Source organism: Bolinopsis microptera, chromosome 7 (genome assembly GCF_026151205.1).
Source record: "Bolinopsis microptera isolate Bmic1 chromosome 7, MBARI_Bmic_1.0, whole genome shotgun sequence".
NCBI classification, from domain to species: domain Eukaryota; kingdom Metazoa; phylum Ctenophora; class Tentaculata; order Lobata; family Bolinopsidae; genus Bolinopsis; species Bolinopsis microptera.
Genome location: NC_087078.1, coordinates 5,471,914 through 5,484,231, shown reverse-complemented (window position 1 = coordinate 5,484,231; position 12,318 = coordinate 5,471,914). Strand labels below are relative to the sequence as shown.

Here is a 12,318-nt window from a genome sequence, read left to right as displayed (position 1 = left end):
TAATAAATATCCATTCATGACAGTCATTCGTTAAAAACAAAGACCTTTTAATATGGTGGTACGTGACAGGCGCGCGCGAAAACATACACAAATGTTTGAAGCGAATCCTTGCTCTATGAAAATGTCGGTGCCCGGGTGCCGCCGACGAACTCGGTAGGGCTTTTCAGCAATTTTCCAAAACATTATTGGCCACACTTATAAATTTACTGTGCTAAAGTTTGCCAATCACAGTACTGTTAATAAGCTTAGTAGTTAAAATTTTTCAAAAGCAGTGGGGGCTGCGCCACTTTGCTATCGTGGGTCGAATATTGTCAGCAGTCAGTGTATTGCGTGACCGACCTTCAGTGCCCCTTTAAAAGATCACTGTTCGGACACAACGCACAGAAATTACCCCAAATATAGCAGCAAACCTGGGCCATATCTTTCTGAGTCCATCCCTTAGCAGTTCTCGCTTCTCTCAGATGTTTACTGAAATCTTTGGTCACTCCTTCATCTGTTAAAGTTTACCGTTCATATAATGTGAAATTGTGAAATTAAGAAAATTAAAAGTACGAGGTGCTGGTGTCCCAAAAAGGTAATTCAGGGGTGATCAGTGATAATAAATCAAGAGCGGGTTGAGAACATCATTTATCTTTTACAGCGGTAATAGCGTATGACCTCTGGAGTCAGTGAACAATTTTCAGGTATTAAGTCTTAAGACATTTTTGGAAGGAAATTCGTTGAAACACAAACCCACGTTTTAGCTCTTCGGTTTCTCGGTCCAAGTTTGCTGTGTTTTTCTGTACTGTCCTCTGCTGGTTACCACCACCCCCGTCTGAAGGAACACACAAAGTTTATATTTAAGATGTGCTGATTTAAAAATTGAAATAACGTCCACTGATTTAGAATTAGACCCTCGCCCATTTGATTTAACTAACATTTTTTATCAACAGCGACATTGCCAGACCTTGCAGCTTTGTTTACGGCCTGAGAATAAGGTTATCATTAATGGTGTTATGATAATACAAATTAATCAAATGCGTTCAACTCAAGATTAATGAGATCTATAAAAGCTATTATTCAGGAAATGAAAAGAAATGAATTTCACGGTTAGGATTTTTCTCAAAAAAAGCATATGAAAAAATAAGAAAATAGCACTCACTGAAGTAGATTTTCTGTCTTTTGCAGTTGATTTTCTGGAAAGGACTGTGTCCTGTGTTTGCCAATCACTCGACATTTCTGTATAAATAATTCAAACTCATTCATTTGAAATTTAAGATTTCATAATAAAGGACTGAACATCAAAAACTTGTCCACATAAACTTTAGCAGTCACTGGAAGCAGAATGGGTTCTTTGTAATGATAATTATATACAGTCAATTCATACGAGGTAGTTCAAACGACACTACTGTTCATAGAAAAACAATTAAAAAATAAATTATTAAACAAACAGAAACTATGGCTCCCAAAATGAGAATTCACTTTACAATTTTTTTAAAACCCAATGACAATCGTTTCGCAATTTTTTATCTCACGTCATTGTATTATGAAGTTTTAAAATCCGGTCACGGAAAGAAAACAAAATGTATTATTGGGGGGTGTCCAACCCCAAAATGGGAATTTGAGGTAAAATGGGTATTTTGGGGTTATTACATAAAATCGTATGGTTTGGCGCAATTTAAAAGCTCTGCAAAATATCAATGAAAACTTTACACAGCTGGCAAGTTGCAGAAGAAAATAGCAATGATCACAGAATAATTGTCAAAACAACTCTCTGTTTTATCAATCAGCAAATTCCACAGTAATATTACCATTCTGAATAATGTAAACCAGAGGCTTTCCTAAGCTGCTAACCTTTTGCAACTGTTCTCGCAACTGATTGTAAATTGGTTTTTTAGCTGCAACTGGGGTCGCTTCAGCTTGAGGTTTTACGACCGTGTTCGATTTTTGAACAACCTGTTCTTGCACTGGTGATTTTGATACATCCGATTTCACATTTGATGAACTGTTGAAAATACTGTCAGTTGAAATTGGAGGCTCCTCCAAAAACCAAGGTTTCATTGGACGCATTACATTTGAATTTGTATCATGTTTCCCTGAATCCACATCAGTGTTCACTGACAAAGGTTTACCGGTATTTTGAGGATTATTCGATACATCTTTGACCGACTGAGGTTTAGGTTTATTGACTACTTTAGGAGGGGGTCCCCAAGGGGCAGGTTCCTGCTTGGGAGTATAAAGAATATCTTCTAAAGATTGGGTAGGCTGCTTTGTAGCCTGCTTTAGATAAGAGATAGATTGGGGTTGACTGATAGAATTATTTGAACTGATAGGCTTTTCTAGAGAAGACCGGTTTTTATTTATGTCAACGCTGTTTTGGATCCAGCTCTTCCCGTCCTGACTGTCAGTTCTGTTTCTCTGTCTGCCGCTCATCCCTTTGTCACCACTACGATCCTTACTAACTTTAGTTCCAAGCACAGCTGAAAAGTCTGCAGGTTTCGGCCTTTGGGGCTGACTGCCGAATCCTTTCCCACGTTTTGGACCCTGCTTGTTCGCGGCTAAAGACGGAAAAAGATCCATAGCCTGGAAATCTGGCGCAGGGCCAGACCAGCCGTCGTCATAACCCCAATCAGGGGGCGGGTCAGCAGCAGCAGGCTCTGAAGCTACACTGTCCCAGATATCTCCTGACGAGTTACCCCACGTGTCAGCCCATCCACCCCAGTTATCTGAAATGTTACACTATAACAAAACAAGTGCATAAATAGTGAGGATTGGGGGGGGGGGGGGGGGGGGGGGGGGGCGGGGGGCTACACAAGCAAATTTTATAATCAAGATATTTTGGACAGTTAATACGCCATGTAACAGTAAATCTTAAAGTCGTTTACGAACCGGTGGGAACGGTTGAAGAAGGCACTCCCCAACCCGAGGAGTCTGAAGACCATGCTGCAGAGACGCCAAGCTTTAGTTTCTTAGGCATCCTTACTTTTCAGTTCATTACATATTGTTAATATCTGGATTAGTTAGTTATGTTACTAATATTTTATAGCAGATAATTATTATCAGAAGTTTTGATAAACATAGCTTGACTTATAAGTTAATTACTGACTAGGAGGCCCCATGTAGCCTCCAGGCTCGACAAATCCCGACAAACCCTGACAAACCCCGCGCCGACGTGTCGAGATATGTCGTATCATGTCGGGCCCACCGGCTACATGAGGCCTACTAGGACTGTTGTCAAATTTTACCTTCAATTTTACGATTTAAAAATCGAATTTTGATCGAGTAAAGGGTGATGATGACGATGTATCATCAAGAAATGATGGTCTAAACCTGGATATCACAAATATCACGTTCAAGATTATATTATATAGATTGTACAAAAGCACATACCATAATAGATTTCAATAGAAATACTTTTACATTCCATTTTAATAGCAACTCGACAAGAGATCCAGCCCTTGTTTACATTGTCTTATCTATAATCTAAACTCCTACAGCTCGGGCTATTACAAATCAACCCTCATATAACAAATATACCTCTAACAACTTCAGCCAAAGTTTCCAACATCATTTCCAAACAAAAACCATGAAACCCTATAATATGAAAACCAAGAGTTAAATGTCACTGTGCGATCCAATGTACGTCAGAGCTGGGTTTAAATATGTGATAAATTAAGAGATCTCCATGACCTCTTCATCAGTGACCTTGAGGGCTGAGAACGGGACCATTTCATGAGAGCTTGTTACCACAGTGGTTCCAATGGGGAAAGTGTAGTCTCCTTGTCTGCAAATTATATTGATTAATTTTAACTGTTAAAATAAATTAAATTATGGATTAAGTTGTGATTCGTTGCTATTTCATACGTCCTTTGCTCATACAATCTACCAAAGCTAAACTTAATGCTTAATTAAAAACGGGTCCCATTAATTACTGATCATGACAGTGATTATGACGTCATTGTACTCAGTTGTAAGGGAGGGCGAGTGAGTTGTATTACCCTGAGAGTTAGTGCTACCTCCAACTGAGACACAGACCCCCGCTTAAAAGTATCATAACCCTAATTCTGTGTTTAAATCCCTCATCTTAACATCCCCCTCTCATAAACCCCTGGTTTAGCTAATTATATATAAGAGTTGCAAGACACAAGGGAGCCGCGCCGGGATATTTGGTTATTACACGGGTAGCTGTTGTTCCGTATCCAGAGAAAAAGTGCTAGACAAATTTGACGATTAGGAGCTATCTTGTGTCATATCACTGATACTATTGTTCCAAGTGTTGGAGATGAGAAGGCTAGGTTAGAGAGCTGGAGGTGTCACGTGATAGGTGACTTAGCGCAGACCTCACCTCATCTCTAACAACATACTTATAGGACACCAAAGGAAATCCTTCAAAAAGCCGACAGTTAACAGTGCAGTGTTTTGTTTTCTGTAAGTTATCCGTTAGGCAAGTCCATGGATTCAGAGATTGTTATAGCAGGAGTTGCCTGTCGATTCCCTGGACTTGATAACGCTCAGCGGTTTGCAGAGTTTGCCAAAGTGCCCGATGGTAAGTTGATCTATCCAAGGGTTATAGCAAAAGATGAACTAGACACATCACAGTTCTGCGTACACGCACACCAGGCTGAGAACTGTGACCCCCAGATTAGGATCCTGCTACATTGCGCACGAGAGGCACTGTGTGATGCTGGAATAAACCTTACGCCAACTCTCAACACTGCGCAGGGGAACAAGCCTGTCATCGGGTGCGTGGTCTCATGTGAGGTCAGTGACTTCGGGGAATCAGTAGGTTACGACATTCCTGCTCTCTCTGGCTACGGTGTTCTAGGGGGCTGCAGGGCCATGATAGCTAACAGGATATCATTTGAGTGTAACCTAACAGGACCTAGTTACACAGTAGCAAGCGGGAACAGCCTGGTAGCTGTCCACAACGCAGTATCTCTGATACGTGATGGGAGATGTGATGTGGTGATTGTAGGTGCTATAGAGCTCAACATCAAGGCTAGCTACACCAGAGTGGTGAAGATAATGGATCCGGAGATTGAGAGGTGTGAGGGTGGGGGAATTATTGTCATCGCTAAACGAGGGCAGGCGACTAAAGTGTATGGAACTATCGAGAATACCTGGTTAATGTTTGTTGGGTCAAGTAATGATGGTGAGGTAGCGAGAGGGATGGAATCTATTTGGAGGACAGTAGCTGATAGTAATCAGAATGGAGAGGGATTAGATCCGGTTCAGGTGCTCGGTGATAATAGTTGGAACAGAAACATTGGTCACATGGAGGAAACATTGCTGGAGGGTATGACTCATAAGAGTCCATTTGAATACCAGCTGCATGGCACGATTGCAAGGTTTGGTGATCTTGGTCCAGTAGCTGGCTTCACGACACTACTTCTTGCTGTGTTCCAAAAAGCTGCCACAATCCCAGCTACATTCATCACAGCTTGTGGACTGACGGGTTCTTACTGCATCATCAAGTATGAAGGAGCTGTTTCAGAGCACGTTCCTAGCGGGGTACCCAGATATCTAGCAGTTGCAGCTCACAACAGTGTCACAGTACAGAACATCATGCACTACTACCGCAACTCTTCTCACAAGGCTCGTTTATACGATAACCTAAATATGAGATTTAGGTCTGGTTCTGCGAGGGGAGTTTATGATTATCTGTCTGACACGACGGAAACAGGTACCACACAAAGTAGACCACTTTGGTTAGTAGTCGGAGGGGTGGGGGCTAATTGGGAGAGGATGGGGCAAAGTCTCATGAAAATACCAGGCTACAGTTCTTCAGTCACCGCAACTAAGAAGATATTGAATAGTTGCAGCGACGCGCAAATCAGTGGCAGTGTTTATGATATGCTGGTGTCGTTGCTGACGTTTCAAATCGCACACATAGATCTGTTGAAGGAGCTGGGAGTAAAGTTAGAAGGAATTATAGGGCATAGTTTCGGGGAGATAGGTGCCCTGTACGCAGCAGGAACCATAACCCGGGAACAAGCAGTGAACTGCGCTGTACACAGGGCTTCATCTGTTGATAAAAGCGCTGAGGGTGCAATGTTAGCAGTCACACTCCCAGCTAAGATGCCAGATATCAGAGGCTGGATTGGAAGAAAACTTAGTAGTTTTCATGTGGATCTGGCTTGTTTGAACAGCTCTAAATCTTTTGTTATCTCAGGAGATCAGCAAGAGGTGGAGAAAGCAAGGTTAAAGTTAGAAAAAGGGGACGTGAGATGCACTTTGTTGAAGACACATAACAAAGCATTCCATTCCAGGCACATGCTGCCTGTTTCAGCATTCTACAAGGAGAGTCTAGATAACATATTTCCAACTTCCTTATCTCCACCGTCAAACTTCTACAGCACCTCTCAGCAGGGAATGTTCCAGATTGACGCAGACTATTTCGTGACCAACATGACAGAGCAAGTCAGGTTTTATGACACCTACATCAGCAGAATCCCCACAGATGCAGTGGTTCTAGAGCTCTCTCCACATCCTATGTTCTGTAGAGGATTAGAACACGACATCCCTGGTGTGACCTGTATACCACTCTGTTTGAGAGAACAGCAGCACCAACTGGTAAAAGCACTGAAACAGATCCACCTGATTAACAGTAGTCTAGATCTCAGTATCCTGGGAGAGGAGGAGGAGGAGGAGCTGAATACGGGGAGTCTACTGAGTTGGGATACTTCGCAGAGCTGGTATGTGCCAGAGCAGGAACATTTTCCTGTTCTGGGCACACCAACGCTACAAGAACAACCTCACACTTTGAGTCATTTCTCTTTGGATGTTTCCAGATTTGATCTAAACGAGATTATAAGTGGGAGCGAAATGATGCTCGATGTAATGAGCAAGTTAGCTCAAATTGATGATGATAAAGCTTTCATTCTCAGCGGAGAGAAGCTGAAATCCAGCCCTAAGCGATCTTCAAACAACTTTGTAGATGTTTTCATTCTGCAAAACAAAATAGAAGTAATCTACAATGGTTTTCTGATGTTGTCTGGGTCCTTGGTTAGGACTACTGCAGTGAAGGAGTGCTCCTCATCACTTAATACAAATAACTACCAGGCCTGTTTGCAGCAGATTATAGTCATCGAGACAAACGATAATATCACTGAAATGTCTCTGTTCTTCAACATTCAGCCTACCGGACCTCCATCCGATTGGAATGTTATCTCAAATAGTGATTACGAGATAGTAGCCATCTGGAGGGGATCTCCTAAAATACAGCAAGTCAGCAGACATGTGACTGAGAATGGGATGGCAGAAGAAAGTGTCCTTATCAAACAAACAAAGAAACTTTTGGGAGTTAACATGGTAACGGACCAGAACAGAAAACTTATCGAGTTTGGTCTTGACTCTCTGATGACTGTAGAGTTGATAGAGATACTGAGAGGGCTGACTGGCAGGGAGTTTAACAATTCTGATGTTATGAATCTGTCTTTTAAAGATCTAGCCGAGATTAATTAATGATGATGACACTGTTCTAAGTTAGGGTTAATTATATAATATCTACAATATTTGTACAAAAATGATAATTATTTGAGAATATTTAGAAAAATTGTCACTTCATTGTACGCAAAAACAAAAGTTATCTAAACATTCGTGTTAAGCACACAATCGAAGAAAATAAACTCGGTCAGAAATTCAATAACAACGAAATGAGCTGATGATAACGCAGTAACTTGATATAGAAAAATATATTGTAGAACGGCTCCGTTTGGCTGGCAGATTGCCTGGCATTCTTAGTATAACGGCATTCATCTTATAATAATAAGCCACACCCGGATATAGATACTTAAATTAGTTGTATACTTTGGCCGACTATCACTGACGAATCTGAAAGTTTTTAGAAGGTTTTTGAAGAAGTAGTCTAAACAATTAAGTTACCTTTCAGATTTTTTGCAGATAACTTCGTAAGGTCTGAACTGCTGAACACTCCCTTTCTTGATAACAGTGATATCAACGTTACTTCCAGACCCCAGATCGTTTACAATACCCGCTCGTATAGCGTCACGAACCAGCTTCTTGGCGTCCTCTTCCTGCAATGGGTTTAAACTTCTTTTTATGACCAATATCAAAGTAATTAAAAAAGTATGAAGATAAATATCGGTTATTACAGAGTTTAAGATACTAGAGACAAAATGTGATTAAACATTTTGGTACATTTTACCCAAATGCACAATGCACATACATAAGAAAGTTACATGTAATGGTGTACATAATGTGTTAACAAAACCAGTTTCACTGCCAATATCAGGAAGATAAGTAAATAATTGAACGTAATATTACAACGATTAAATAACTCATCTCGCCATAATATTTAAATTAAGATCTGTTAAACACACGAGGTAAAATAAATAATAAACTAAAAATAACACACAAAAAGTTACTAAATAATCAAAATGGGTAAACAAATTGGTTTACGCTAACATTCATGCCAAGTTTGTATCCGTCCTCGAACACACTCATAGCAGCAAGGGATCCAGAGCCCATAGTTACGTAAGGAAGCTTGTCAGTAGAACCATGTGGATACACTGTGTAGAGGGCAGGACCTGTTACATCCACACCTCCTAGGACTAGAGCAGCACTTACTTGACCTTGATATCTGCAAGGTTCATGGTTGATAACTGGCAAAATTTGGTGAAGATGTTGTCAATGGATTATTTCTACAAATATAAAGTGGTAAATGCTTTGTTGCAAAACAAATTAAAAAGATTAAAGTTTTACAGGGTTAAGTACGTTTTATGAACTGTCGTTATTGATGTAAAGGCTGTAACAAACCTGAAGAGATACTGTTTGAGCATCCTTAGGGCGCTGATAACCCTGCCCTCTCTTCCTGTTCTCAATTTTAGCAACTCCATTTTAGATGACACCATCCTGAAATAGTTGCATTAATTAACTTCCAGTGGACAGATTGGAGAGAAAAATATCAAACCATGTGCATGCACATGGTAGATAACCATCAATCATTATTACAACGTAATACAGTCAACGGTAATAATGTTTTAATGTAGTGTTCTATTATAAATATCCAGCAAGTTCACAACTGCTATCGGTTAACCATTAAGCAAAAGGAGACTCAAACAATCTTAAATACTCAAACTACTCAAATACTACTGAAACTACTCAAATAGTACAATACTAAACCTGGTAGTGAACTCAGTATCAGCTGCAGTTCCAGCTCCACAACAGTAGACATTATCTGCGATATAATGGATCTTTTCGCAGTTCAGATCACATACAATACTGCCGCCAGTGGCACGAGTATCTGCTCCCAACACAACACCTTCCTGATAATAACTTGGGTTATTTGCTGACAGGGTCTGTAAAACCTTTGTGATCTAATTGATAGCAGCATTGTAGATTAACTATCAAGGTTGAACTATGAGCTACTGAACCGAAAAGATAGAATTTTGAAAGTGACTATAAATTCTAAACAGTGCCATAATTAATGTGTTGTGAGATTTCAAAATTACAAGCATCAAAGAATTCACCAGTATTATATATTCTTATTCACGGTGGGAATTACAAAGTAAAACTTACATTGAATATCACGCCAACAATTGTTGTTCCAGTACTACGAGCTTTTGGGAGGGTCACACCTTGTTTAGCCATGAAGGCATTTCTGAAATTTCAAAAATATAAAAGATGGTTCACCACATGTCTTTCAAAATCAATATGATTTTAAAATGAAACAAGTATGCTAATTTGGACTGAATTTTGAACTTTTATCCACTATATTATAACTCAATATTGAAAGATAAAATATTTCTGAACTCTAAGGGCCCATGCTTGTGCAGGAGCTGCATTTGCACTCAATATCTGTGTTTTGGTGACCCTCAGGTCCTTTGGTTACATACATTTTGTCCGAGACAATTTCAACTTTGACAATCCATGCTTAGAGGACAATATTATATTTAACTAATTCATTGTGTAAACTTGTATGTAATTGACTGATTTGAAAGATTTCAATAAAAAAAATTGACAGAATGATGCAATGGCTTACCTTCGACAATTTTCAAATGAAAATCCTTTGGGTTCATTCTTCCCCATCAACATCTGGTCCACTGCAACAGAAACCATCTTTCCTATGAAAAAGTCGTTAGTAGATACGTTACAATTTCTAAGTGAAAGTCTTATAAAAAAATTGATACGAGCAAAGAAAAATAGGGCAGTTGGAATGGGCATGGATCCAAATAAAGTTTGATGGGTGGTCAGCATCAGGTAGCTAAATAGGAAATTTGTAGGGTTGTCAACAGCTCACATTCTTATTTTGACTCAGAAATAAGATTCAGGGGTAGCCTTTTCAGATCAGAGGATCTCAGAATTGGCTAAAGTCCCATATTCCAATAACAAGCCCTGTAAGCAACCAATGTAAGGAGCCACCAAGCCATTTAACTTTTCTAGATACGATTTTGATGGCAATAGCATTTAAATTCAACAAATCCTCTGTATTAAGATTGCATATGTCTGTCGCTTCAACCAGAGCTGATTGTTCTCAGTGTGTGAGACTAGTGTAACCATTCTATACTTCTTGGAACTCTAACCCTACTGCTAAGTACAAGGAAAACTGTGCAGATGAGTTCTTACTATTTATCACAGAGAACATGGTCGATCATCTCTGCAGGAGTGAGTGACTGACCCAACTATGGGTGGTTACTGGTTACTTGATCAATCATGTGAAAAAATGTCAAAAACTATAACGGGGGGGGGGGGGGGGGGTGACATGTCTCCAATGTCTCCAATGTCTTTTGTCTTTTTTGAAAAGATAGGGTGCAGAGACATGTCCTGGAGACATTGGAGACATTGGAGACACAGCTTTTGGAGACATTGGAGACATTGGAGACAAAGCTTTTGGAGACATTGGAGACATTGGAGACACTGGAGACGTAGATGTATGATTGGAGAAGGAGGAGGATCTAGGAGGAGGATGACCCAGGAGGAGGACTCAGGAGGAGAAGGAGGAGGATGAGGACTCAGGAAGAGGACTGAGGAGGACTGAGAAGGAGGAGGACTGAGGAGTACTGAGGAGGATGGCTGAGGAGGATGGCTGAGGAGGATGACTGAGAGGGAGGAGGAGGAGGAGGACCTAGGAGGAGGACCCAGAAGGAGGACTCAGGAGGAGGAGGAGGAGAACTCAGGAAAAGGACTGAGAAGGAGGAGGACTCAGGAGTACTGAAGAGGATGACTGAGGAGGAGAAGGACTGAGGAGGAGAAGGAGAAGGTGGAGGAACTAGGAGGAGGATGAACCAGGAGGAGGACTCAGGAGGAAGAGGAGGAGGACTCAGGAGGAGGACTTAGGAGGAATGAGAAGGAGGAGGACTGAGGAGAACTGAGGAGGAGGAGGAGGACTGAATAGGAGGAGGGGGACTGGGGAGGACTGAGGAGGAGGAGGACTGACGAGAAGGATGAGGAGGAGGACTGAGGACTGAGGACTGAGGAGGAAGAGGAGGAGGATGAAGAGGAGGAAGAGGACCCAGGAAGAGGAGGACTGAAGAGGACGATGAGGATGAGGACTGAGGAGGAGGAGGAATGAGGAGGATGGCTGAGGAGGATGACTGAGAGGGAGGAGGAGGACTGAGGAGGAGGAGGAGAAGGACTGAGGAGGAGAAGGAGGAGGACCTAGGAGGAGAAGGACCCAGGAGGAGGACTCAGGAGGAGGACTCAGGAGAAGGACTCAGGAAAACTGAAGAGTGAATAGGAGGAGGGGGAGGACCTAGGAGGAGGAGGACCGAGAAGGAGGACTGAGGAGGAGGAGGAGGAGGAGAACTCAGGAAGAGGACTGAGGAGGACTGAGAAGGAGGAGGACTGAGAAGGAGGAGGACTGAGGAGTACTGAAGAGGATGACTGAGGAGGAGAGGAGTAGAAGGACTGAGGAGGAGAAGGAGAAGGTGGAGGAACTAGGAGGAGGATGAACCAGGAGGAGGACTCAGGAGGAAGAGGGGGAGGACTCAGGAGGAGGACTTAGGAGGAATGAGAAGGAGGAGGACTGAGGAGAACTGAGGAGGAGGAGGAGGACTGAATAGGAGGAGGAGGGGGACTGGGGAGGACTGAGGAGGAGGACTGACGAGAAGGATGAGGAGGAGGACTGAGGACTGAGGACTGAGGAGGAAGAGGAGGATGAAGAGGAGGAAGAGGACCCAGGAGGAGGAGGACTGAAGAGGACGATGAGGATGAGGACTGAGGAGGAGGAGGACTGAGGAGGATGGCTGAGGAGGATGACTGAGAGGGAGGAGGAGGAGGACTGAGGAGGAGGAGGAGAAGGACTGAGGAGGAGAAGGAGGAGGACCTATGAGGAGGAGGACCCAGGAGGAGGACTCAGGAGGAGGACTCAGGAGAAGG

General features: G+C 42.0%; 2 protein-coding genes across 3 annotated transcripts in view; both read right to left on the bottom strand.

Moving 5' to 3' along the window:
- Positions 1-1,593: 1,593 nt before the first annotated feature.
- On the bottom strand, positions 1,594-3,001 carry LOC134817889 (uncharacterized). Its single transcript, XM_063827252.1, has 2 exons — positions 2,869-3,001; positions 1,594-2,705 (listed from the first exon to the last, which is right to left on the bottom strand). The coding sequence occupies exons 1-2, from the start codon at positions 2,954-2,956 to the stop codon at positions 1,762-1,764; spliced, it is 1,032 nt and encodes a 343-aa protein (XP_063683322.1). The 5' UTR covers positions 2,957-3,001; the 3' UTR covers positions 1,594-1,761.
- Positions 3,002-3,310: 309 nt separating this feature from the next.
- LOC134817890 (proteasome subunit beta type-7-like) overlaps positions 3,311-12,318 on the bottom strand; it is a 61,055-nt gene continuing 52,047 nt past the window's right edge. Inside the window, exons 2-8 of one of the 2 annotated variants that reach the window (XM_063827253.1) lie at positions 9,983-10,066; positions 9,520-9,601; positions 9,124-9,266; positions 8,758-8,853; positions 8,407-8,581; positions 7,864-8,015; positions 3,311-3,763 (exon numbers count right to left, since the gene is read on the bottom strand). In XM_063827253.1, the coding sequence (XP_063683323.1) occupies positions 3,652-3,763; positions 7,864-8,015; positions 8,407-8,581; positions 8,758-8,853; positions 9,124-9,266; positions 9,520-9,601; positions 9,983-10,059 (837 nt within the window). In that variant the 5' untranslated portion in view covers positions 10,060-10,066 and the 3' untranslated portion in view covers positions 3,311-3,651. The remainder of the gene's footprint in view (positions 3,764-7,863; positions 8,016-8,406; positions 8,582-8,757; positions 8,854-9,123; positions 9,267-9,519; positions 9,602-9,982; positions 10,067-12,318) is intronic. The other variant, XM_063827254.1, reaches the window with a different exon arrangement.

Coding starts and splice junctions, on each gene's coding strand:
- LOC134817889 (XM_063827252.1), bottom strand. CDS start 2,956: ATGCCTAAGAAACTAAAGCTTGGCGTCTCTGCAGCATGGTCTTCAGAC. Junction 2,706..2,868: donor TTCTTCAACCGTTCCCACCG/GTTCGTAAACGA, acceptor GTAACATTTCAG/ATAACTGGGGTGGATGGGCT.